This window comes from Tamandua tetradactyla, chromosome 15 (assembly GCF_023851605.1).
Source record: "Tamandua tetradactyla isolate mTamTet1 chromosome 15, mTamTet1.pri, whole genome shotgun sequence".
Lineage (NCBI taxonomy): Eukaryota > Metazoa > Chordata > Mammalia > Pilosa > Myrmecophagidae > Tamandua > Tamandua tetradactyla.
The window spans coordinates 38,467,605-38,495,018 of NC_135341.1; the positions used below are offsets into that span (position 1 = coordinate 38,467,605).

At 39.6% G+C, this 27,414-nt stretch overlaps 1 protein-coding gene across 11 annotated transcripts in view; it reads left to right on the forward strand.

Moving 5' to 3' along the window:
• Positions 1–27,414, forward strand: part of LOC143657255 (microtubule-associated protein 4-like) — a 286,603-nt gene that overhangs the window by 222,662 nt on the left and 36,527 nt on the right. For 10 of the 11 annotated variants that reach the window (XM_077129454.1, XM_077129453.1, XM_077129457.1 and 7 more), the window contains one exon: positions 1,388–4,714. The exons of the other annotated variant lie outside the window; for it this stretch is intronic. In XM_077129454.1, the coding sequence (XP_076985569.1) occupies positions 1,388–4,714 (3,327 nt within the window). The remainder of the gene's footprint in view (positions 1–1,387; positions 4,715–27,414) is intronic. 11 annotated transcript variants of the gene reach the window in all.

Sequence of the window (27,414 nt, forward strand, 5' to 3'; positions counted from 1 at the left end):
GTCTAGCACTTGTAGGAGCTCAATAAACTTATGACTTTTTCAAATGTTGTTTAGTAGCCCTCAACATGCCAATAAAGATGTATTGTTTTTTTTTGTATGTGTACAAAGTGCACCATGCTAAGGCACATAGAATATTTAAGTCCTGGTCCTTGCCCTTGGGTTACTATGAGAAGCTCCAGACTTCTTTTTAATCTTTGTAATCTTCTTTACAAATCTTTGTAAAGCCAAAGATTTACATAATAATTTAATAAAATGATATAAGAGCTAGCACTAAATAGTTCTGATTATATGCCAAACACATGTTTTAAATGCTCTTTAAAGAGCAAACACATGCTCTTTAAATGCTACAGCCTTACAAGTTTCTGAGAGGAACAATAATTGACCTGAGGCATTAAATAAAGGGTTGGATTTGGAAGAGTAAAGATAAGGACTTTGGAGAGGTAAGGACAAGAATAAAAGGTACTATTTAAATATTTTAATGTTCTTTGAAATCAGTTCCCTGAGTCAGACTTGACAAGAACTATCATAGGCCTGCTTTTAATGGAACTATGTTTGGATTCTTGGATCCACACTGCATTGAATTACCTAGAGGTAGAAGATTGGACCACATGATTTACTGAATTTTTTTCTTTGGGTACTCCACCTAATTGTTGTAATTCATTTCTTGAACTTACTTATTTTTCTCTGTCTTTTGGAAGGTGCATTTAGGGATAGAACACTGAAATCTATTATTTGCCTTTTGAAGTAGAATGCTCTGGTTCTGGAATGATGGAATTTTTCTCTGGCCAAAATACTGATTTAATATCTTTCTTATGAGTGTATAAAGTAGCATAAATCTGACCTCATGGTCTTTTCCCAGAATTTATCTGTTATTTTGCAAAAATCTAATGTGATGTTGGTGACAGATTCAGAATTGTAAATCTTGACCAAGATCATATATGTTTTGTCCATTCAATCAATATATGTCACCCCAAAAAGGGCAAGTATGCTCCTTTTTCTTAAGCCCTGTGGTCTACTGGAATATAAAGACTTGGAAGATAAACTCTAGGCACTTATCGTTTTTTTGCAGAATTGGGACTTAGGCACCTATTACAAATAATGACAAATAAAAATAAATATCACATGAAATGTATAGTAGTAAATGCTGCTATAGAGAGGTTAGAAGACCTCATTCTTTTTTCATGTTTCAAACATTTTTTAAGTATGCTTGCAAAAAATCTACCTGAAATGATGATCTAGGGTGGATGTTTACTATACCCCACTTAAAGGTGAGAAATGTTTCAGAAAAAAGTTTTCCTTTAGTGACGTAAGTCACTAAATGGACTTTTTTAAAGAAACAACAATAAGGAGTTTTATTTGGAATTTTAGCCAACTTCATATATTGCAGGTACCCCTACTACACAAACCAAACAAGTTTGCAGATCCAGTGACTACAAGTCAGTCAGGCCCAAGCCTGTGCTGCTGGAAGGTGCTCTTCTACAGAAGACTGTTGATCCCAGTCTGGGCCCCTGCTCTTTGTCAGAGTTGGGTTGGGTCTCTAGTTCATCTTCCTATGGTGAGCCTGGCAACCAGAGGAAAACTGTTCATCTTGACTTCCTTGAACCCCAGAAAGATCTTGGCAGGGAGGCCTGGGATGTAGAAACTACACCAATGATGATAAAGAAGAAAAAGAAGAAACAGAAGCAAAAGAGATATTCTCAACCCCGGGCTGGAGGACCTTGGTATGACAATGCAGAAGAACCTAAAGGTCATCCTTTTGCAGCTAACTCACAAAAGTCTGGTGTTCTTCTCAGCCAGTCATCCACTATGAGCACAGAATATGGACTTGTATCCAGAGAAGATTTGAAAAAGGAATGTGTGGTTGACTCCAGCACGGCCAAACTGGGAGCTGAGAACTTTGTCTTAAAGAGTCTCAGAGTTCCTTTATATCCTTCAGAAGAACCCTCAAAAACTGAAGTAAACTCTCAGCCCAAGCTGAAAGTAGAGGTGGAAGTCAAAGGTAACAAGTCAGTACCACAGAGCCAAGATAAGAAATTGCTTCAGGAAGATGAATGCAAACCACAGCCTGCACCCCAGCTGAAGACTGCTGTGGATAAAAGTCAAACAAAAGACTCTGCCAATTTGAAAGGACCCCTTCCAGAAGTTTCTGCACACCAAGTAGAAAGTCCTTTGGTGATCAGACCCAAAGAGGGTTGCTCCCCTATTTTGGATCAAGAGATTAAGGGTAGAGTTTCAAGGCCCACAGAAGCAAAAGATTTGCCTAATTCGATACCCACTTTGACAGCAAGTAATCTATTGGAAAGTTGCCTAAAAGAAGGGGGTGATGAAAGTAAAATGACTCAACAGCCGCACGTCAAAAAGAAAGAATTTTCTGAAAGAGTTGAAGAAGTTAAAGAACTAAACAAGGAAGCTTTTCCTAAGCAAAAGCAAGAGAAAAGCACTTTTGCTTCTGAGCAGCTGCAGGGCAAGGTATTAGTTCAAGTCCCTGGGCTAGAGAATGAACCATTTAAGAGAATGGCAGATGATGGCAAAAGCAGGAAAGGAAGGGGAAGTTTTGGGAAAGTGAGAGCAAGTTCTGGGAAGGTAAGAACAAGATCTGAGTTGCCATTTCTTCTGGACAACCAGGACAGCAGGGGTGTTCTTATGCCATGTGAGCCAGTCCCGAAAATGGAAGGAATGATTACTGGAGAGAAGAGTGAGGAGCCAGGGTTGGATTCTTCAAAGCAACCAGGGACCATCGCTAATCTCACTGAGGCAGTGGAAATGGAGGAGCCTAAGGAGACAACTGACCCTAGGGTAGAAAGTACCTTGAAGGCATTGATTCCTTTGGGAAATGAGTCAGACATAACTCAGATTTCTGGTGCTGGAACAGAAAGAGGAGCCATGGCCACAGATATGAGTATCAGTAACCAGAACAAGGAACAAAGATGTCCTTGGGCAGATCATGAGGCAGCTCCCGGGATTTCTGAAAAGCCTAAAAAGAGAAGTAATGATGGCAAAAATAAAAAGTTGAAAAATAGCTATTCCACACAGCGTGCTAGAGTAGAGAGCAAGGCAGAAATCCTCAATCCACCTTTTGTGGAGAAGGATGGAAATGCTCTTAATATTCCCCATAAAAACAAGAAGTTAGGGCTTATTTTCCCCTTAGTGCCTGATCCTTTATTCTCAGTTACCTCAGATATACCCACAGAGGAAGTAGTTGAGAGAAAAAGTAGAAATATTGAGGTTAATTCCTTTGAGCTTGGGGTTTTTAGGGGAAACAAAACAAACGCAGTCAAGGATTTTGCTGTTACTGAACCAGCTGCCAAGGTGACAGATGTGAGCTGCCAAGACCAAATCCAGGGGGCAGGATTTGTTCCTTCACTACTGTCTAAGGAGAATGCGATAGATGCAGCTAAGGTACACACTGCAGTGGCTGACAAACCAAATAAAAGGAGTAATAATGGAAGAAGTAAAAAGGTTAAAAATAATTTTCCTAAGAAGCATATTCTAGTGAGTAAGACAGATGCAGCAAAAATAGTTGTTCCTATGGAAACCACAGGGGACCACAGAACTGAAGGAATGGGCTATGTGGACGAAAATAGAAATATTACATTTGCTTTCCCCAGAACATCACCAGAGGAGATGAATAAGTTAACCCTTATAGAGGCTATAAAATCAGCAACATGTGAGAAACCACCCAGTCCTACCCCTCAGGTGGTAAAGGAAAGTGATTTTTTTCCAGACACCTTGGCTGAAAGTGGGCAAGAGGCAGCTCTGGTCCACACTTCCAAATTATTAGTGATAGATAACTGCAGCAAAGATGGAGTCCCGGGTCAAGAAAGACCCGAGATTCCCTCAACTATTATGCCCTCTGCAAACACGGGAGATGTCCTAACTTCTACAACAGCCATTGAAACAGTTAGTAGTTTTGGAACTCATTCTCATAAGAACAAAGATGCGTTTACTGATTCTATTAAAAATGAAGCAGGGATAGATGGCAGGTGTGTTGTAGGAGAATCTGAGTCACTGCAGAGTGGTGAATCTAAGCATTCAGTACAGAAAACTACAGAGCCAACAAAAGGCCATGTTCTTCCTGGGGTGCCAGTAGAAGACCAAAGCTTAACAGCAGAGGTCAGAGTCCTAAAAGCATATGCACATAAGGGTAATTTTCCAGCATGTCCATTGAACAAAGAGAAAGAAACTGAGGAAGGGTCTGCCCGAATTCAAATTTCTGATTTAGTGGGAGACAAAGCACTCAAGCCCAGTTTCTGGGAGGATCAAAATGTGGACAATAGAGATTCCAGGGGCCAAAATAGTTTGAATAAGGAGGTGGAAATGACTCCAAAAAGTGAAAAGGATAAATTGAAAGAAGTTAGTCTGGCTTGTAAAATCACAGAATTGGAATGTGTTTCCTTTGCAACACAAGAAATACAGTCAGATTTCTTAGATGGCAAGGTTGAAGCTCCTCCATCTGAGGTGGTAGATAAGTTAGTAATAACTGTTTCCAAAGATCTTCAGGCCCTAGAACCCAAAGAAACTATCTTGGAGGCACATCTGAAAATAACAGAAAAATCTGAATCTAAGACACTTGGAGAAAAAAAGAAAGATAAAAACAGAGTGACAGAACCAATGAAAGGCTACATGAGACCTACCAAATCCCGGGGATTTACTCCACCTTTGCCAAAGTCAACAAGCCAGGAACAGGAGAGATCCAAGCGACTGAAATCCAGTGGTATGAACCAGCCATTGCTGGGGAGATGTGTGTGTTTGTGGCTTTTGAGTTAGCATCAAAGACAAGGAGCTTGTGCCTTGGTTCCATCTAGACTAATCATCTGTGTTAATCATTGGTTTGTTAGCATGAAAATCTGTAATTGCTAATTATGTGTTTTCTGCAATCAAGGCATGTTTTGTGTTCAGCTTGAGGAAACTGATAAATTGGTTGCATGCCTTTTCACCCAGAACTAAATCTTAAGTTTCAGAAAAAGTTGAATTTCAAACAATAAATTGTTTAGCAGGAGGCCTGTCACCATTTAACTATTCTTAATATTTTTAAGAAAATGATCTCCTGTGGGCAAAGTTTACAGGCAAATTGTGATTATTATTTGGTATAATAATTCATAGGAGGAAAGAAAATACTTCACATCCAAGTATGTGTATGGAATGTTTTTGTTGTTGGTAAATGTATACCTTATGCTGATGGGAATAAATATCCAAATTGATTTTTGGAATAAATGAAAATGGTCTCTCCCCTTATAAGAAAATGGTAGCCTCAAACCAGCACTTGTAGGCACAGACTTTATGTTTCTAGCAGTGGGAAATGATTTCTCAGTGATGAAGCCACATCCTTTGACTGTGCTGCATACAACCATTGACCCACAGCTGCATGTGGATTACAATATTGGTCATAGTCTATGTCCGTGAAACAGGTAAAGCTTACCCATGTAAAAGTCCTCATAATTTTGCCTTTTTATGGCTCTTAGCAATTAATTGGGGGTACAGTTAAGAAACATATCCATTTAAGATTTACAAATATTAAACTTTTTTTCCCCATGAGTCTAACCTTCAAATAATCTGCTTCTTGGTCTTTGAGGTTTTCCAGATCCATAAATGACAACATTTCTTAATCACTGTTTCTCAGCTTGCATGATGCAGCTACTAAAACCAGAAATTGAAAACAAAACACTAGTTGGTCTTAATAGTCAGTCGTGCTTTTGGAGAGCCTTCATCATGGAAATCAGTCTGTTCTGCATGATATGTTCTTGTTCCATTTGGATAAACTTTGTGCTGTGCGTGAATTTGTTCCCGGTAAAGAATACTTGCTATGTGAGTAGAGAATGCTAATGGTTGTTATTTCCATATTCTCATCTTTTCTGGTTGTATCTTTCTCCTATTAGTTACCGTATTACAAGATAGAAAATAAAATAGTATGCATGGAGTTTTCCAGCATTCATTAATTGCTTTCTGGTTCTTTTGGTTTCTAGACCAGTTGTTTAGTTTCAGCAATGAAACAAAGGGTGGTATGTAAATTTTTTGAAACCTAACTATCTCTTTTTGCTCAATATTCACTAAGAAATGCAGAAAGAGGACTTGTTCTTATTTTTGAGGAAACCAGGCAAGTGCTGCAGAGATTTTGTGGCCCTGGCATGGTCAGGCCAGGCTCAGTGACTGCATGTTAGAAATGGCCTTGCAGAATGGCTGAGAGGAAGGTAATGGGCTTTGAACAAAATTTATTGTTTCTTCTCTAAATTCAGCATTCTATACTTTTTTTTTTCCACATGGGCAGGCACCGGAAATTGAACCCAGATCTCTGGCATGGCAGGCAAGAACTCTGCCTCCTAAGCCACCGTGGCCCACCCTATACTTTTTTTAATAGTTAGAAAAATTATTTACTAATTTTGAAATAGATAGCACATATACATGGTACAAAGGAATTTATAGTAAAATGTAAATTTTACTTTTTTTAATAGTTAAAAAATCATTTACTAATTTTTAAATAGATAGCACATATACATGGTACAAAGGAATTTACAGTAAAATGTAAGTCTTTCTCCTTCCGTTAACGCCCCATTGAAGTTTCCTGCTCCAGAGGCAGCCACATCCAGCCAATTTATTAAAGAAGTAATGACATATGACAAGTGACATATGTATTTCTGATATTATATAAATGAGACATATCTTTTTGTCCCCATTTTAACCATTTCCATGTGTACAATTCAGTGATATTACATTCACAGTGTTATGCTTACCATAACCACTGTCCATTACTAAAGCTTTTCACCACCCCACACAGAAACTCTGTTGTTCTTAAGCAATGGCTCCCCATTTTCCATATCCCCTCTTCCAGCCCCAGGTAACCGTTCTGTCCCTATGAATTTCCTTATTCTAGGTATTTCAAATAAGTAAACTTAACAAATATTTCTCCTTTTGTGTCTGGCTTATTTTTTCTTCATGGTGTCTTAGGGTTCATTCATGTAGTGATGTATATCAGAACTTCATTTCTTTTTACAGCTGAATAATATTCTGTAGTATGGATACACCACATTTTGTTTAGCCATTTATCTGTGCATGGACACTTGGGTTGCTTCCACCTTTTGGCTATTGTAATTAATGCTGCTTGAACATTGGTGTATGTATTTTTTATTTCAGTATCTAAGCACTAACTTTGTACTCATAGATGGAGAAATGGAGAGATGTAATGAATATATGAAATATAAATCAGAGGTGAATTTAAGACTAGAATCTAGATCTTTTGACTCTGTCTTGCATTTTATTATCCAGGCAAAGATTGTGTTTATTTATTTATCTGTTCCATCTAATACCTACCATGGTGCTTTACACATTTGGTGCCTAATGACTTATTTAAAATTATAAATGGGTTGGTTCTCTTTAGCTAGCCTTTTCCTGTTTAGAAGTAGGGAAAGAGACTAAAAGTCTCCTTCAGCTTAATGTTTCCTCTCCTGTTTTGTTTTGTTTTGTTTTTCATGCTACTTTGAAGTTTAGGGATACTTTAGCAGAAGGATTCTTTACATATTATGCATGTTGTTCTAGGCAGGCAGGATTAATGAGATACTTCAGGAATCCTAAGCTCAATGTGTCAAGATTGTTACTCCACTAGGAATCCTTGTTGGGCTGCATTTTAGGTGGAGGGAAAAGCAATTTTAAAAGGGTCATTCATGTCACATTGGGCTCTAGTTTCTGTTATTGCTCTACATTAGTTCTCCTATAAACCAAAAGAAAGTGTGACTGATGAGCTGTGAGTGACGGTGCTCTATTTTTTTTTTTTTTAATTTTTTTATTAATCAAAAAAAAGAAAAGAAATTAACACAACATTTAGAAATCATTCCATTCTACAAATGCACTCAGTAATTCTTAGTATCATCACATAGATGTATGATCATCATTTCTTAGTACATTTGCATCGATTTAGGAAAAGAATTAGCAAAACAGCAGAAAAAGATATAGAATGTTAATATAGAGAAGAGAATTAAAATAATAATACTACTAATATATATATATATATAAAGGAAAAAGAAAAAAACAAAAACAAAAGATACAAACACACAAACAAACAAACAAAAAACCATATTTCAGGTGCAGCTTCATTCAGTGTTCCAACCTAGTTACATTACACTCAGGTATTATTGTGCTGTCCATTTTTGAGTTTTTGTATCTAGTCCTGTTGCACAGTCTGTATCCCTTCAGCTTCAATTACCCATTATCTTACCCTGTTTCTAACTCCTGCTGGTCTCTGTTACCAATGATATATTCCAAGCTGATTCTCGAATGTCGGTTCACATCAGTGGGACCTTACAGTATTTGTCCTTTAGTTTTTGGCTAGACTCACTCAGCATAATGTTCTCTAGGTCCATCCATGTTATTACATGCTTCATAAGTTTAGTCTGTCTTACAGCTGCATAATATTCCATCGTAGGTATACGCCACAGTTTGTTTAGCCACTCGTCTGTTGATGAACATTTTGGCTGTTTCCATCTCTTTGCAATTGTAGATAATGCTGCTATAAACACTGGTGTGCAAATGTCCGTCTGTGTCTTTGCCCTTAAGTCCTTTGAGTAGATACCTAGCAGTGGTATTGCTGGGTCGTAATCCATTCTGCCATTCTATGTCTTTTGATTGGGAAATTCAGTCCATTAACTTTTAGTGTTATTACTGTTTGGATAATATTTTCCTCTACCATTTTGGCTTTTGTATTATATATATCATATCTGATTTTCCTTCTTTCTACACTTTACTCCATACCTCTCTCTTCTGTCTTTTCGTATCTGACTCTAGTGCTCCCTTTAGTATTTCTTGCAGAGCTGGTCTCTTGGTCACAAATTCTCTCAGTGACTTTTTGTCTATAAATGTTTTAATTTCTCCTTCATTTTTGAAGGACAATTTTGCTGGATATAGGAGTCTTGGTTGGCAGTTTTTCTCTTTTAGTATTTTAAATATATCATCCCACTGTCTTCTAGCTTCCATGGTTTCTGCTGAGAAATCTACACATAGTCTTATTGGGTTTCCCTTGTATGTGACAGATTGTTTTTCTCTTGCTGCTTTCAAGATCCTCTCTTTCTCTTTGACCTCTGACATTCTAACTAGTAAGTGTCTTGGAGAACGCCTATTTGGGTCTATTCTCTTTGGGGTGCACTGCACTTCTTGGATCTGCAAATTTAGGCCTTTCATAAGAGTTGGGAAATTTTCAGTGATAATTTCTTCCTTAGTTTTTCTCCTCCTTTTCCCTTCTCTTCTCCTTCTGGGACACCCACAACACGTATATTTGTGCGCTTCATATTGTCATTCAGTTCCCTGATCCCCTGCTCAAGTTTTTCCATTCTTTTCCCTATAGTTTCTGTTTCTTTTTGGAATTCAGATGTTCCATCCTCCAGTTCACTAATTGTAGCTTCTGTCTCTTTAGATCTACCATTGTAGGTATCCATTGTTTTTTCCATTTTTTCTTCTTTGTCCTTCACTCCCATAAGTTCTGTGATTTGTTTTTTCAGATTTTCTATTTCTTCTTTTTGTTCAGCCCATGTCCTCTTCATGTCCTCCCTCAATTTATTGATTTGGTTTTTGAAGAGTTTTTCCATTTCTGTTCGTATATTCAGCATTAGTTGTCTCAGCTCCTGTATCTCATTTGAACTATTGGTTTGTTCCTTTGACTGGGCCATATCTTCAATTTTCCGAGCGTCATCCATTATTTTCTGCTGGTGTCTGGGCATTTGATCAGATTTCCCTGGGTGTGGGACCCAGCTGGTTGAAAGCTTTTTCTGTGAAATCTCTGGGCTCTGTTTTTCTTTTCCTGCCCAGTAGGTGGCGCTCGTGGCGCTCGTCTGTCTGCACGGCAGTCGGCTGGGAAACCGCGCGTGGAGGCGGGGGTCGCTGGCCGCCTCGGCTTGGGAGAGTGCCGGTCCTAATTGCCCAGCTGGCCCGAAACGCCAAGCGTGACGGGAGGGCCCCGCTATCCAACGTTCCCAGTCAGACCGGGAAGCCACGTGCGTGGAGGGGACCCCAGTCGCCAGCCGCCCCGGCCGGGAAAACGCGCGCCCCTCGGGTATCTCACCGCAGCAGATTCTCCCTGCCCGTTCAGCTGTTCCAGAATGGGGTACGCTGTCTTTTTGGTCTCTGTCGTGACTCCGGGAGCTGTTTTGTATTGTTTCTGTTTCTTTAGTTGCTTTTCTGGAGGAGGAACTGAGACCCACGCGTCTTACTAAGCCGCCATCTTCTCCAGAAGTGACAGTGCTCTTGACATGTATTACTGTGATTAGGACAGTTACCATGGAACCCTGGAAATAGTCCTTTCTTTTGCTGTGGTGAAAACTTGGTCCCTTTTTATCTTTCTTTTTATTTTTTTCAGTTTGCTTGAGCCCATCAAACTGTCTTCCAACAGCTGGGAACGTCAGTTTGTAGTGGGAAGTTCTCTTGGTGTGAAACTGGAAGTAATTTATAAACCTCAAATCCTAGCAGTTTCAAGGTCCTTGTGAATAAATAAAATATGTTTAGCTGATAAAAATAAAATTGTAATTTTAGAACTTGCTACTACTTTACAACTGAAGAGGTGCCCATTTGGTAATCTTTTCTTTACTGTAGTGCCAATTGTGAAGCTCCTTTCCTCATTGATTTCTCTCTCATCATCCTCTCTTTTTCTGGCTTATTTTCTTCTTACTAGCTACAGATTGATTAAATTTATTGGGAAATTTTGTGTGTCACACAACAAAAAATAGCTGCCATTTTTTGAAACTTACTGTATGCTTGGCCCTGCCCAAACCTCTTTTACCCTTATAATCCTGTATGGTCAGTGCTATTGTTCACCTCATTTGAGCCAGAACAGCTGCATATTCTTTGGAATGAGTCAAGCAAATATTGGTTACCCTGCTTTAAAAGGAACTTCTTTCCCTCCATACTCCCTCACTTCCCACTTTTGCACTGTGGTGACAGCAGCATTGGGGAATTAAAAAAAAGAAGATAAAATAAATAACTTCCCCTTTTAGCTCTTGGTTTTTGGAGTTGCAGATATATTTATTTCTTTAAAATATGAAGGGGGCAGCAAAGGGGCTTCCATTCTTATTTTTACCTGACACCTCAGTTAAACCAGATTATCCCAGCTGTGTACATTTTGAATTGTTAGTCTTTAAACTGTTAGCAACAGTGGTGATTTTTACAAGTTTAGAGACAGATAAAATTGTCATATAAATGTTTTCTAATTTGGTGCTCTGCTGATAGTGGACATTCAATAACATGTTTTGGACTTTTTAGTATATAGTCCAGTCATCCATTCCACAGCTTAGTGGCATTACTACCACATTCCAGCAGTAGATTATTAAGATAAATTCTCTACTCAAGAATCCTAAGGTAAGAATATAAACAAATAAACAATTTTACTCTGGTGAGAGAAATTCTATACAAAGTATGAGCTATGTGTTATGTAGCAATACAAAGCATAAAATGACTAAATCCTTCATTCAGGGGATAACATTTGAATGGGGCCGGAAATATGGTTAGAAGTTTGCTAAGCAAAGTAGGGTAAAGCATTCTAAGGGAATGCCAGTTTAAAGGCATAATGAAATGCAGTTTCGTGGAATGTTTCGGTGTCACTGGCAAATAGGTCAGGTTTGGGAAACAGAAGTCTGTGAAATATTTTGAGATGAGATTGGAGAAAAGAGGATAAACAGTTGAAGGGTCCTGGAGGTCCTGTGGGTCTCCATTAATACAGAGGATCATATATTTTAAGATGGAGGCAATTTGAGGGGAGGATTGGGTTTTCACTTGGTTTAGTGGATGGTTGTCTTTTCTTTTTCCGGGAGCCCAGGGGAGATTAAATATTATGTTTGAAAAAAAAGAAAGGCCTAGAATTTCCAAGTTGCACTTCTTGGGGGATTTATCATTCAAAAACATTTTAATGCTTTGGAGTCACATAAATCAGATTACTTGCTGGTTGTTTTACTTTTTTCATTTTGTGTGTTTGCTTTGGCAGTTAACCAGAGAATCATTATTTTCTTGAGTTAAAACATTTAATAAGAAATGTTTAAAAAATTTAGCAGAATATGGTTTTGAAATGTGTATGTGTATGTGTGTGTGTAAACACATACGTTATAAATTTCCAGGTAGGGAAGCCAGATTGTTACTATAGAACTCTCAGCCTTTGTTAGTATGGAGTGCTATCAATCATAGTAATCAAGAGAATTACAGACTTTCATTGATAATTATATATTATTGGAAATTGTTTTCTGGAGACAATAACAGGGAACAGTTGGTCAATCTGGAAAGTAGTGTTGCCTTGGTAACTGATAAGAAAGGATGCAGAGAAACCAAATAAGCATACCAAAATCAAGGTTCTGAATTGACTGAGTACCAGCTCTAGGCACAAGGCAAAACAGAAATATCTGCGAGTACATCTGCTGTGATAGGAGACATGCAGGCTGTGCCAGTGCACTTGGTGGTTTGACGTGTCATTATATGGTCTGATAAAAGAACCCGAGAAACTACCTTCTGACCATATGTTGAAGTCTATGCACTTTTGTCAGACATAGAAACAGTGGAACCTTGGAAACCCTTAACCAAAGTACATTCCAAAAAGTTGCCATTTCTCTGGATGTCTGGAAGATAGCTTCAAGGGTGGGAAGGATGACATTTACAGAGTATAAAAGGAATCCATTTTTTCACTGAGCAGACTTTTTTTGAGAGCCACTTACTATATGCCAAGCACTATTCATGGGCACCAGCGTAGTAGAGATGGACTTCTATGGGTGAAGAAATACAGGAAAGGCACATAGAGACAGTGGTGAAGTTTCCAAATCCTAAGAAAGGGTAGGGCAATGTGAAAACAATGGAGGAGTATGCTTGTGGGGTGGAGATCTAAGATTTCACGGGGGGGGGGGGGGGGGGGGGGGGTGACACTTTAGTGAGTCCTGAATGAGTAGAAGTAGAACCTAGAGGTAAGGAAACCCAGTGGCATCTGACCCTCAAATTTAAGTCTTCTGAATTTTAATTAAATATAGTATTTTTTTATCTGACCAGGCTCAACCTTTTAAGACTTAAGTTCATCTTCTACCAACTTGATAAAATATCACAGTGGCTGGGAAGGCTTGAGTGAGTACCTTGCTGCAGCTGTCTCCTTTGGGTGAATGTGCATTCCTGAGTGAGATTGTGTCTATAACTCTGAATTGGACTAAAGCACTAACAAGGCCATTTGCAGGTTTGACTAATTATTCTGCACTAGGTTTTCCCCATTTTTTGCCATCCAGATAGCATTCACCTCATTTGAAGAGGGACAGCCTCATTAATTCTTGTTCCATGTAATCTTTTACTTGGTATGTATCATGAAAGTGAAAGCAATAATGTAATGAAACCTTAAACCACTCTGTCCCTCCCTACTGTAAAAGCCTGTGATCTCCAGTTTTTCTTAATGAAGCATGAACTGCCTACCTGCCTACTCAAAAGGAGCCTAAAGGGAAGTTCATAGGGTTGAGGCACTATGAAAAGACATTAAAATAAATCTAAATTATCTTAAGAATGGGAAATAGTAACCGACAATTACTAAGAGATAAGTCACTCACACTTCACATATTTAATACAAAACAAGACCATGCTTAAGGTCAACACTGAAACTACAAATGCATTTCTTCTTTTTCCGTCATTTCAAGTGTCCTTTGTCCCCAAAGCACAGTATGTGTACACTGTGTATTAAGTTGGGAGATACGCATTTATCACCGTGTGTTAGTTAGGTTCTCTAGAGAAACAGGACAAGCAGGAGAGATCTGTAAATGTGAGATTTATAAAGTTGTCTCACGCAACTGTGGGAATGGAAGAGTCCAAAATCTGTAGGGCAGACTGTGAAGCTGGCAGCTCCAATGAAGGGTCTGTACCAACTCCACAGGAGAGGCTTGCTGGCTGAAGAAGCAGTGAAAGTATCTCTCTTCTTTCTTAAAAGCCTTCAGCTGATTGGATTGTCTCATTGTGGGAGGCATACCTTAGTTGATTGCAGATGTAATGAGCCACAGATGCAGCCAACTGACTGATGAGTTAATATCACAAATATCCTTGTAGCAGCAGTCAGGCTAATGCTTGCCTGACCAGACTTTGTTCATTAACATTGAGCAATGGCAGAAGTGGCTGAGGAAAGAGGATGACTTGTATCCACAGGGTGGGTCATCTTATCCAATGATTATTAAAACCTTCCTCTGCTGAAGTCACCCTCAGGTGGACATTCACATGGGACACAAAAATCTTCAAGTTCTTTGACCATTCAAAAAGATCTATTCACATACCTCTTCGAAGCCCAGACCTCTTTGTCACCAGTTTTCTAGTCATGCTCCTTTCAAGCCCCTGCCCATTCAGCCAAACCATAGCAACAACCCGTGAGTTAGTATACAAACGCACCTCTGGCCAGTTCTCCTTCCAAGCCAAAGAACAACCAGGTGTACTGCTCAAAGTTCTGCCCACTGGAAAATTTCCCCTCATCACTGTCCTTTAAGGACATCCCAGAATAGGGTTATAGTGCTGCAGCTGTCCACTTATGGGTGGACCCTGTATATTGTGCAGAACCATCTGTAAACCAGGCCTGTACTTTCTCTTCTTCAGTCAACTGACTGTAAAGAACTCTGCAAGGGGCCATAGCTCTGGTCTGGGAAAAAGAAGGTAATGTGACAGGAGTGGGGGCCATAGGCATTTGGGCCACTTCTTCATGTAACTTACTTGTGCCTTCGGGATCTGCTCAAGCCCTGTCTCTAATATACCATTTCCATTTTATGATAGAGTGCTGTGTGGCTTGGTGGTTCAGACAACACCCAGCTCATGATAGGCAACTCAGCTCTTATGGTAACTTGGTGGCCCATGGCTGAGCATACAGTCTTTTCTAAGGCCCAATACCAGGCTAAAAGCTGTTTCTCAAAAGGAGAGTAGTTATCTCCATCAGATGGTAAGGCTTTGCTCCAAAATCCTGAGTGTCTGTGTTGTGATTCTCCTGTAGGGGCCTGCCAAAGGCTCCAAACAGCATCCCTATTTGCCACTGACACTTCCAGCACCATTGGGTCTGCTGGATCATATGGCCCAAGTAGCAGAGCAGCTTGCACAGCAGCCTGGACCTATCACAGAGCCTCCTCTTGTTCCAGTCCCCACACAAAACTAGCAGCTTTTCTGTTCCCTCGGTAAATGGGCTGGAGTAACACACCCAGACAAAGAATATGTTGTCTCTAAAATCCAGAGGCCAACTAGGCCTTGTACCTCTTTTTTGGTCATAGGAGGGGCCAAATGTAACAGCTTATCCTTCACTTGGAAGGGCTACCTCGACATGCCCCACACCACTGGACATCTAGAAATTTCACTGAGGTGGAAGGCCCCTGAATTTTTGTTGGATTTATCTCCCATCCCCTAACCCACAAATGTCTTACCAGTAAGTCTAGAGTAATTTTTACTTCTTGCTCACTAGATCCAGTCAGCTGATGTCATCAATATAATGGGCCAATGTGATGTTTGGGAGAGAGGGAGAAACAATCAAGGTCCTTGCAGACAAGATTGTGACATAGGGCTGGAGAGTTGATATACCCCTGAGGCAGGACAGTGAAGGTATACTGCTGGTCTTGCCAGCTAAATGCAACTGTTTCTGGTGGTCCGTATTGACAGCTATTGAGAAAAAAACATTTGCCAGACTAATAGCTGCATACCAGGTGCCAGGTGATGTATTGATTTGTTCAAGTAGTGATACCACATCTGGAACAGCAGTTGCAATTGGAGTTACCACCTGGTTAAGGTTATGATAATTCACTGTTATCCTCCAAGTCCCTTTTTTTTTCTGCACAGGTCAAATAGGAGAGCTGAATGGGAATGTGCTGGGAATCACCACCCCTGCATCCTTAAATCCTTAAGATTGGCACTAATTTCTTCAATCCCTCCAGGAATGTTGCTTCTGAGTCACTGTTTTGCTAGGTAGGGACAGTTCTAGTGGCTTTCACTTGGCCTTTCCTACCATTATAGCCCTTACTCCATAAGTTAGAGATCCAATATGGAGATTCTGCCAGTTGCTGAGTATGTCAATTCCAATTATGCTTTCTGGAACTGGGGAAATGACTGCAGTATGGGTCGGAGACAAACTGTACCCACTGTGAAATGGACCTGAGCTAAAATTCTATCAGTCACCTGACCTCCACACACCCCTACTGTGACTGGTGGACCAGAGTGATGTTTTGGGTCTCCTGGAATTAGTGTCACTTCTGAGCCATTGTCTAATAATCCCCAAAATATATGATCATTTACTTTTCCCCAGTGCACAGTCACCCTGGTAAAAGTCTATAGGTCTCCTTGTGGAAGGCTGGGAGGAAGGTTAACAGTGTAAATTTCGGGCAGTGTAAAAGAGTCCTTCCCCAAGGATACCCAGCCCTCCCCTCATTTGAGGGGTTCTGTGTCTGTAAACCATCTCAAGTCTGGGAATTGATTAAGGGGCTGTGACTCTCTATTTTTGTAATTCAAGCTAGACTTCTGTTCACTTGACCTAGAATTCTTCTGCTTTTACAACTCAAACAAAAATTTAGTAGACTGCCCATCTATTTTCCTTCTAGTTACCCCATGATCTACTAGCCAATGCTACAAGTTTCTGTGTTAGATTATTTTGACTACTGTTTTGAGTCTCCTATCCATTATGATGGCCACACCCACCTTGTCTATGATGATTAACTGTCACTACATGACTTCTGCCCACTCGGGATCCAATCATCCCCATTGTGTTTAAGGATTCAAGCTCAGTGATAGCAGTTCCTGCAGTCACATCTGACCTACAGAAAATGGTGACTACAGAGTTCTTCAGGGATGATGGAGCTGTTCTCACAAATTTATTTTCTCAAGGTTCTGGTGAAAGATGTGTCCTTTGGACATTCCTGGGGTGTATGAACAGGTCTTTCATGAGAAATCCATTCTAACATTCCCATCTCTCTAAGCCCTTGGATCCTCTTATCTGCATTATACCAGGGCAGTTCTGGCATTTCGTCCTCAGGTAATGTTGGCCACCTCTTTGAGCCAATCATCCAAGCAAAGTGTTAATGCCTTTCTAACCCCTCAAGTTGCAACACTGAATGCAGAATTTCTGCTTACTGGGCCCAAATCAATAAATTCAGCTTGTTCTAACTTTATAATCCTTCTACCATTATCCTATACCTTTAATATCCATTCCCACACATATTCTCTCAATTTCTGTCTATATAGAAACTCATGCAGTTCTGTTAGAGTATCGTGTACTGCCCCATGAATCACACCTTGTACATCACCTTTTGGGGTCTGTTTGGACTTTAGTTATAGGTCTTGAAGTAAAGAGGGCTGGTGGGGCTGTGTCATGAAAAGAAATAGAAGTGTCTTTCAAGTCAATTACCTCAGGACATTCTGTTGCAATTTTTTTCTGGTAAAACAGGATTAGTTGCTCCAGACACAGGAGTGAGGGCTGTTTCCCCAGGGGAGGTGGTTATGAGGCTTGCAGGCAATGAAGGGTTAATCTTGTAGGTGGGAGTTGGATGGCAGACTCTTCTGAGGAGGCTGGAGGTTCGGAAGGTCTTTCCTCAGGGCAGTCCATTACAGATCTACTAACAAAAGCTCAGCAGATTCCAGGGATCCCATTTCCCCATTGCCATTGTTTTCAAGCCATTTATCACTATCCCATATTTCAAGAGCCCATTCTTTTCTAATCAAAGTCCTTGCTTTAACAGCAGGCACCTTGCAAGGTTTAGATTTTAGTTTACATTGTAAATCTGCTACTTTCACAACAAGGCTTTGCGTCTGGTTTTCAGAGATTTCATGTCTGCAGTTCCATAGAAAATAAGATTTTCTTTCAGGGTAAACATGGAAACTTCTACATCGTTCATATGGTGCTGAAGTTTCAAATCTGAAGCCTTCAGCTCATCCCTTTCCTTCATCACCATATCTAGTGTATCTAACAACAACCAGCCGACATCATTATACTCTTAATTCCACAAAACTCTGTAAAGGTGTCAAAAATATTCTCCAGAGCCTTACCTTGTATAAGCGTACAGTTAGCAGAATCTAATGGTGATATTTTAAGTATCTCTTTTGCCATCTCACCCCATGGACTGTCAGTGCCATCTTGATGATTGGAAACAGAGTCAATAGTGCCTCTTTTAATCCAGTCAGAGTAGAAAACCATTGTAAAAACCCATTTTTAAGATTCTGTTTCTCAAGAATCACCCCCACTCTCAGTACCAAACTGTGTTAGTCAAGGTTCTCTAGAGAAACAGAACCAACAGGAGAGATCTGTAAATATGAGATTTATAAAGGTGCCTCATGCAACCATGGGTATGAAAGAGTCCAAAATCCGTAGGGCAGGATTGAAGCTGGCAGCTCTGATGAATGGTCTGGACGAACTCCATAGGAGAAACTCACAGGCTGAAGAAGCAATGAAAGAGTCTCTTTTTCCTTAAAATTAAAAGCCTTCAGCTGACTGGATTATCTCATGGGAGGTGCCCTTAGCTGATTGCAGATGTAATGAGCCACAGTTACGATCGACTGACTGATAAGTTAATCAACCAGCCAAAATATCCTTGCAGCAACAATCAGGTCAGTGCTTGTCTGACCAGACAACTGGGCATAATCATTTGGCCAGGTTGACACCAGAAACTAACCATCACGCACCACAAGGTAAATTACAATTAAAAATTAAAGCCTGAATACTTTTCTTCCCTGAGCAAAAAAGAAACATTAAAACAGAGAGGCATCCAGTGACTAAAATTAATTTGTTTAATAATTTATTTTTAATTGTAGTAAAATATCCCATAAAAATCACTTTAACCATTTTAAGTCAACAATTCTTTGACATTACATACATTGATGATAGATACTTAATGATAATACTTTACTTTTATCATACTGTTTTTCCAAACTATTTTCATCATCCTAAACGAAATATGTCTGTCCTTTCTTATCTGGTTTATTCTGCTTAGCCTGATGTCTTCAAGCTTCATCCATGTTATAGAATGTACAAGCTCTTCTTTTTACAGCTGAATATTGTGCCATTGTATGATACACTACCTTTGCTTATACATTCATCTGTTGATGGACACTTGGGTTACTTCTACCTTGTTGCTATTGTGAATAATAGTACTTTATACATTGGTATGTAGATACCTGACTTGAGTTCCTGCTTTTGATTCTTTTGAAGTGGAATTGCAGGCTCATGTGGTAATTCTGTGTTTAACTTTCTGAGAACTGCCAACTATTTTCCACAGTGGATCCTCATTTTACATTCCCACTAACAGTGTACAAGGGTTCCTATTTCTCTGCATCTTCACCAGCACTTGTTATTTTTGGGTTTTTAAATAACAGCTCTCCTATTGAGTGTGAAGTGGCATCTTGTAGTTTCAATTTGCACATCTTTAATGGCTAAGGATATTGAGGATCTTTTTATACACTTACCAGTTGAATATCTTCTTTGGAGAAATGTCTATTCAACTCCTTGAACCATTTTTCATTTGAGTTTTCTTTTTGTTGTTCAGTTATTGGATTCTTTTTATATTCTGGATATTAAACTCTTATCAGATATATGGTCTTAAACCAATAACAACCTAATGTAATTAACTTAGTTTCATAGATTATCTACTCCTGTATATCTTTGTTCCTCTCTGTTTATATTGTTATTAGCTTAGATTGCATCTTTATACATTGTGTGCCCATTATCATAGATTTAAAATATTATTTTAAGGGCTGCAGGGGTAGTTCAATGGTAAAATTTTTGCCTGCCATGCGGGAGACCTGGGTTTGATTCCTGGCCTGTGCACATCGTGAAAAAAAAACAAAAAACAAATGATGCTGCAATAATGGGATACTCACATGGAAAAAGAATGAAATGTGACACCCCCAAGCATATGAAAAAAAGTTATTTTACACATTTGCCTGTTAAGTCATATGGGGAAGGAGTTACCAACCAGAAGTACAGTAGTTCAAGATTTTATATTTACCTATGCAATTACCTTTAGCAATGCACTTTATTTATCTTATGGCTTCACTGTCTAGTGTCGTTTTATTTCAGCTTGAAAGTCTCCCATTAGCGTTTCTGGTAGGGCAGGTCGTCTGGTAATGAACTCTTTCAGCTTTTTTTTAAAAGAATTTATGATGCAAACTATAAAGTATAAGAGATTGGGGGATAAAAATATCAGTGTATCAAGTAGTCTGGAAAAGCTTCATGAGCAGGATAGGAATTGAAGAACTAGAGAGAAAGAAGAAGCTGTGAATAGAAAGATCACCCATGTAGAGAATCAGCAGACATGGCAGATATGGGAGACAGTTTGATTTCTGTGAATAATTTAAGTTAAAATATAATAAGTTTATAGATAGCTTTTGCTGGATCTAGATGACTGATTTGAGAATATCAGTGTAGATTGATCACCTTTTAGGTAAAATAGTAAAAAAATTAATTTTAACTAAATGATTTCCTATCTTAAAAATCTACCTAATGTACAGAGCATAAATACTCATTATTTTTGACCACTTTAAAAAAGAAAAAAATTCAGAATAAGACTCTATTTTTTTCAACAAGACTATATTTTTTGGCTGTTGACTATAAAAATTTGGCTGCAGTTTTTGTTTTCTATTTTTTTATATGCTATATGCTGGGGGTCACATTTCCATCATTGTAACACTGACAGTTCTGTTCATGAACATATAGCCCTGTATTAGACACTGTAGTTAATGCAAAAGGCATTTTCCTGGTGGATTTGAGTAAGTTACGTGAATAGTATGAGTAGTAGAGTAGGTAAGTGCTTGTGAACAGAGTTAGATCCAGTTAGGTGTCCCTAAGCTGGGCCTTGGTAATCTCTTCACATTTTATACAGCACAGATAGAAAAATTTTAATTTGGCCTTTTTTTTTTTTTCTTCTAAAGACCTTATTTAAAAACTACAGCCAAGGCAGTACAAGAGTAGTTCAGTAGTAAAATTCTTGCCTGCCATACAAGAGACCCAGGTTCAATTCCCGGCCCATGTACTTCCCAAAGCAAACAAACAAGCAAAGAAAGAAAGAAGGAAAAAACAAACAAAAATTCAACAAAAGGTGCTGCAATAACAGGATACTCACATGGAAAAAGAATGAAATGTGACCCCCAGCATATAGCATACAAAAAAATAAAAAACAAAACTGCAGCCAAATTTTTATAGTCAATAGCCAATAACTTCTAAAAAATCAACCTAAACCTTTTCTTCATATTAGGAAAGAACATCGTTTGGCTTCTTTTATTATTATTATTATTAATTTTTAAATTTTTATAAAAAATATAACACCAAACAAATGCAAACAACTTTTGATCATTCCATTCTACATATATAATCACTAATTCACAATATCATCACATAGTTGCATATTCATCATCATGATCATTTCTTGGAACATTTGCATCTAGTCAGAAAAAGAAATAAAAAGAAAACAGAAGAAAATTCATACATACCATACCCCTTACCCCTCCCTTTCATTGATCACTAGCATTTCAAACTAAATTTATTTTAACATTTGTTCCCTGTATTATTTATTTTTATTCCATATGTTCTAATCATCTATTTACAAGGTAGATAAAAGGAGCATCAGACACAAGATTTTCACAGTCACACAGTCACACTGTGAAAGCTATATCATTATACAATCATCTTTAAGAAAAATGGCTACCGGAACACAGCTCTACATTTTCAGGTAGTTCCCTCCAGCCTCTCCATTACATCTTGACTAACAAGGTGATATCTATTTAATGCGTAAGAATAACCTCCAGGATAACCTCTCGACTCTGTTTGGAATCTCTCAGCCATTGACACTTTATTTTGTCTCATTTCACTCTTCCCCCTTTTGGTCGAGAAGGTTTTCTCAATCCCTTGATGCTGACTCTCAGCTCATTCTAGGATTTCTTTCCCACATTGCCAGGAAGGTCCACACCCCTGGAGTCATGTCCCACACAGACAAGGGGGGGAGGGTGGTGAGTTTGCTTGTTGTGTTGGCTGGAGAGAGAGGCCACATCTTAGCAACAAAAGAGGTTCTCTTGGGGGTGACTCTTAGGCCTAATTTTAAGTAGGCTTGACCTATCCTTTGTGGGGTTATGTTTCATATGAACAAACCCCAAGACTGGGGGCTCAGCCTATTGCTTTGGTTGTCCCCACTGCTTGTGATAATATCAAGAATTCAACTTGGGGAAGTTGAATTTTCCCCCCCGTTCTCACCATTCCCCAAAGGGGACTTTGCAAATACTTTTTTATTCACTGTTCAAATCACTCTGGGATTTATTGGGGCATCACTCTGGACAAACCAACAAAATCTCATGCCCTATTCAAGGTTCCATGTACTTATGGTGTTCAATTAAGCTGTTTACATAAGTTATGTTAGGAAATGCACTAGTCAAAATATAAATTTTGAACCAAATAAACATTTTTTGCTTTAGTTTCACACGTAAGTTGAAATTTTAAAATATTAATTACCATCTATTTTCAACACCTGGCAGTAATGATATTCATTTGTTCTTTCTCATGAAAAAACATTTTTAAAATTTGTACATTTAGTCACCAACATTATATAATCTAGGCATTCCTAGATTATACCATCTCAGTCTTTATCAAAAGTCTATCTTTCTTTCTGGTTTCATTTGTGCCCCCAGCCCTCCTCCCTCTGTCATTCACACATTCAGCTTCATTTAGTGTTTTAACAGAATTGTATTACAGTTAGGTAGCATTGTGCTATCCATTTCTGAGTTTTTACATTCAGTCCTGTTGGACAATCTGTATCCCTTCAGCTCCAGTTATCCAGTATCTTACCCTATTTCTATCTCCTGATGGTCTTTGGTACCAATGAAATTCCCCAATTTATTCACTAATGTCAGTTCATATCAGTGAGATCAAACAATATTTGTCCTTTTGTTTCTGGCTAATCTCACTCAGCATAATGTCCTTAAGGTCCATCCACGTTGTTACATACTTGATAACTTTATTTTGTCTTAACAGCTGTTTAATATTCCATCGTATGTATATGCCACAGTTTGTTTAACCACTCGTCTGTTGATGGACATTTTGGCTGTTTCCATCTCTTGGCAATTGTAAATAATGCTGCTATAAACATTGGTGTGCAAATGTCCATTTGTGTCCTTGCCCTCATGTCCTCTGAATAGATACCTAGCAATGGTATTGCCGGGTCATATGGCAATTCTATAATTAGCTTTTTGAGGAACCGCCAAACTGCCTTCCACAACGATTGTACCATTTGACATTCCCACCAACAGTGAATAAGTGTGCCTCTTTCTCCACATCCTGTCCAGCATTTGTCATTTTCTGTTTTATTATTATGGCCATTCTGGTGGGTGTGAGATGATATCTCATTGTGGTTTTGATTTGCATTTCTCTAATAGCCAGTGAAGTTGAACATCTTTTCATGTGCCTTTTGGCCATTTGTATTTCCTCTTCTGAGAAGTGTCTGTTCAAATCTTTTGACAATTTTGTAATTTGATTATCTGTCTTTGTGTTGTTGAGTTGAGCAATCTCTTTATAAATTCTGGATACTAGATCTTTATCTGATATATTGTTTCCAAATATTGTCTCCCATTGTGTAGGCTGTCTTTTTACTTTCTGATGAAGTTCTTTGATGTGCAAAAGTGTTTCATTTTTGAGGAGTTCCCATTTATTTCTTTCTTCAATGCTTGTGCTTTGGGTGTAAGGTCTAGGAAACTGCCTCCTTGTATAAGATTTATAAGATATTTCCCTACATTTTCTTCTAACAGTTTTATGGTCCTAGATCTAATGTTTAGGTCTTTGATCCATTTTGAGTTAATATGTGATAGGGTATGAGATATGGGTCCTCTTTTATTCTTTTGCATATGGCTATCCAGTTCTCTAGGCACCATTTATTGAAGAGACTGTTCTGTCCCAGGTGAGTTGGCTTGACTGCCTTATTATCAAAGATCAGTTGTCCTTGTTTGGCTTCTTGATAGACTATTTCACAGTATAATACCTGATAGTGACTTAATGGTAGGCCAAAAAAAATAAAAAAATTTTTTCAAAGTAGAGTATGCTATCCATACATTGGAACTCTTCTTTTAGGAATTTTCTTTTGTGGCTCCAGTCTTCAGTTCTAAATGTATAATTTGTAAGTCCAAAACCCAGGGCAGCAAAGGATTATGTTGATTTAAATGGGGGCAGTAGGCTCTGGTGGATGGGTAAAAACCCCAAGCCACAGATAGCCAGAGCCCTTTGTTTCACAGGTTGGAGAAAGAAACTGCCCCGGTGTATTGGCACAGCAACTGAGAGTTGGGCTGGAAAGAGAGGGCTGGTGCAGGAGGGAATGACCCAACTCATCCAAGGACCTGGGGAGGAAGAGGGACAGGAATAAAAGTGGGAGTGATGTGATGTCAAACAGGTGTCTTGTCACTGAAATATATGTATCCAAAACCCTGATTGCTGCAGTCTTTAAATGAACCATTTATTAAACTCTTCCACAATGTGGAGCTTAAGCGCTCTCTCTGTGATTTGAGGCCCCCACCCACAATAGTTTTCAAGTGAATTTGATAAATTGTTATGACAGCAAACCCACTCTTCCTCTGAGAAATGAATGCCTCCAATTTTGATGTTTCACTAAGATTTAAAAAAATTTTTTAAGTGAAAATTTGAACGACTGTCTGGAATCATTTTTCTTCACGGGTTATAGTCAGAGATTGGCAAATGAGTCTTGGTTATTTTTAAAACAGTTTTTTGAGTAGGTGAATGTGGAAGAGTGGGCATAGTATCAGATAAGTGAATATGTGGGGGATTGTTTGCATCTATATCTGTGAAAGCCAGAATAATTACTACCTTCAGTGCTCAGATTGGCAGCACACTGTTTTAAATTGCAAATCTAGACAGCCTAGTTAACAAGAAATTACATTTTCAGTTTAACAGTGGCATTTGGTTATACAAAAAGCAGTAGCTTCCTTCCTTTCTCTCTCTCTCTGTTTTTCTTCTGTCACATCAATAAATACATTTAGCATTCAACTGCTTTAGGAGAGAGAGCGATTGGGGGGGAAATGAATTTTGTCGTGAATATTGGGGATTTGGTGTGATGTCACTGCAAGCTCTGTGTGATTGTAAGTGGTGTTAGAGCTCTAGGAGTGTGTGTGTGGGGGGGTGGCGGGGGGAAGTGAAAGAGAGACGATGTCGCTCTCGGAGGAGCAGCCAGCCTCTCACTGCTGCGTACAGCCAGCTGTGTAAGGGCAAGCCTACAGAGTTGCCGAATGGACTACCCAAAAGAAATCAGTCAAGCCGGATTTGTGTGGCAGAGGACAGAGGACAAATTGAATGAGATCGAACTGAAAGTCAGCATGTACGGGCAGCCGAAAGACAGGCTTGTGAAGAACGCCAGCTTCCTGGAGCAGAATAAGCTCTGCTTCTTTGAGGGGAAACTAGACAAAGAGCTCAGCATTGAAGTACAGAACAAGGAGTATCAGGCAACCTCGGGTCACCTTGGAAGCCGGTATGTGATTTCAGAAAATTGCCCTCCATCAGAGGGGATCTTGGCATACCAGGAGACAACCGAGTTCTATCTGGGACCCATAGATCGGCCAGACAAAAACAAAGCCAGTACAGCTCAGGGGAAAGTAGAAGGGAAGAATGGGCGAGAAACCAAAAGGCCGTCAGACCTGGATTTCCCTGAGGCTGCTGACATCCCCACCTGGCATGTTAAGGAGCAGGAAACCAGTGTTTGGAACCCCAACTTTCATCCCATGGCTCAAGGCCCTCAGGGCCAAAGGGAAGCAGCTCCAGGAAAGGAGGAAAATGGCATCAACCCTCGCTCCCCAGTGATTGGGGTTGTGGGTGATACCTTTGGGCAGCTTGAATGTGAATCTCCATCACCGGTGGCTATCACCCACTCTCCCCACACTATTGAGCATTCACCTACTGCCATTCCACCAGTCACTATGGTGAAGTTTGCCCAGGAATATTTAAATACAAGTTCTTACATGAGAGGCCATGATAAGGAGTTGGAGAAATTGAGTTCTACTGAGGAGGGGGCTTTTCTCGACCAAGCCCCCCAGCAGAAAAAGGCAATGCACCGGACCCTGTCTGAATGTTCTCATCTCTCGGTTCCCCCAACTGTCAACCTTGTAGATAAGTACCCTGAACTCCCTGACCCTCGAGAAGAGCATTTTTCTGTCTTGCTGCCTCCCACCAGTAATGCAGTGCCAAATACTACTCCTGGGAAACTGGGGGTTTCTGCAATGAAGCGCTCCATGACGGTGGCTGAGGAACAGACACCCAGCTATAGATTGAGCCCTGGGGAACTGCCCATCTTGTCTATTAAAGAATTACCTCCTTTTATCTGTGAGGAATCAGTGGCCAAGAAGAGAGAATTGACCCACTTCAGCAACAGCAGCAGCAGCAGCAGCTCTGGAGAGAAGGAACAGGGCACTGCTGGGTTATATCTCCATAGTAAGCAGGAACAGAGTCCTGAAATAAGCAACAAGGAAAAAGGAATAAAAGATATCGGTAAAACAAGAACTGATTCATATTCTCAAGCCTGCCAGGAAGATAAGAAACAGCCAGGACAGACGGCTCTGACAGGCAAGAAAGAAATTGAGGTCACTGCAACCCATAACAGTCCATCGCTCCTGAATAAAGAGGCCCCACGTGATGGTATGTTTCTAAATTTTGCCTCCATGGGGAACATGCAGACAGCAAGGAAGGCACCAAAGTGACAGATTGCAGACTGGAACATTGGGCAGTTTGTTATCTCTGGAGCCTGGGGGAAGCTTGATTCCCTTACTTTGGAAGGCTGCTGGGAGAGAACAAAAATAAGTCTAGCTGGGTCAGCCTGCATATCTGCTGGCATGACATTGTATAGGCTGAGGATGTAGACTATTGGGTTGGAGGTGAGATGGGGTCAGAGGGTGGCGGTCGTAAAAAAAATAGAGCCCCTTACTTGACCTCATGTCCTCCCTATTCCCCATCCTCCCACCCCTCAGCTCCCTGTTGGTTTGAGATTCCAGAGCTATAAATCATCCCATCACAGCTGATTAATTTCCTTGCTTGAAAATCTGTCACTTTGTGTAGCTTCACAATGGGTTTATCAGCACTGACCTCCTCTTACTAAGTTGCATGGTCTGGGTGTAAGCTCTGTTTTCCGTTTTAGAACGTTTTACTTTTGTTCAGGCTGAAAAAGAACCTTTTAAAGCTGGGCTATTTAGTATTCTTTTCCTGTTCTTCGTATTTGACCCAATCTTCTAGTTTTCTCCTTCTGTTTGCATGCTGGGAGGATTTGTGGGGAGAAGGGAAAGAGGAGAGAGGAGAGACTTGCAACCTAATGAACAGCTAAATGTTGTGGTCTTTGTGGCTGCCTCCTGGGTCTTTCTTCCTGGCCCTTTCTTCTGTTCCCCATCCCCCTCAAGTCTTATTGTTAGTGGTCTAAAAAGCTTTGTTTTTCCCTTAGACTGTTGTGGAGCGTAAAGGACTATGAT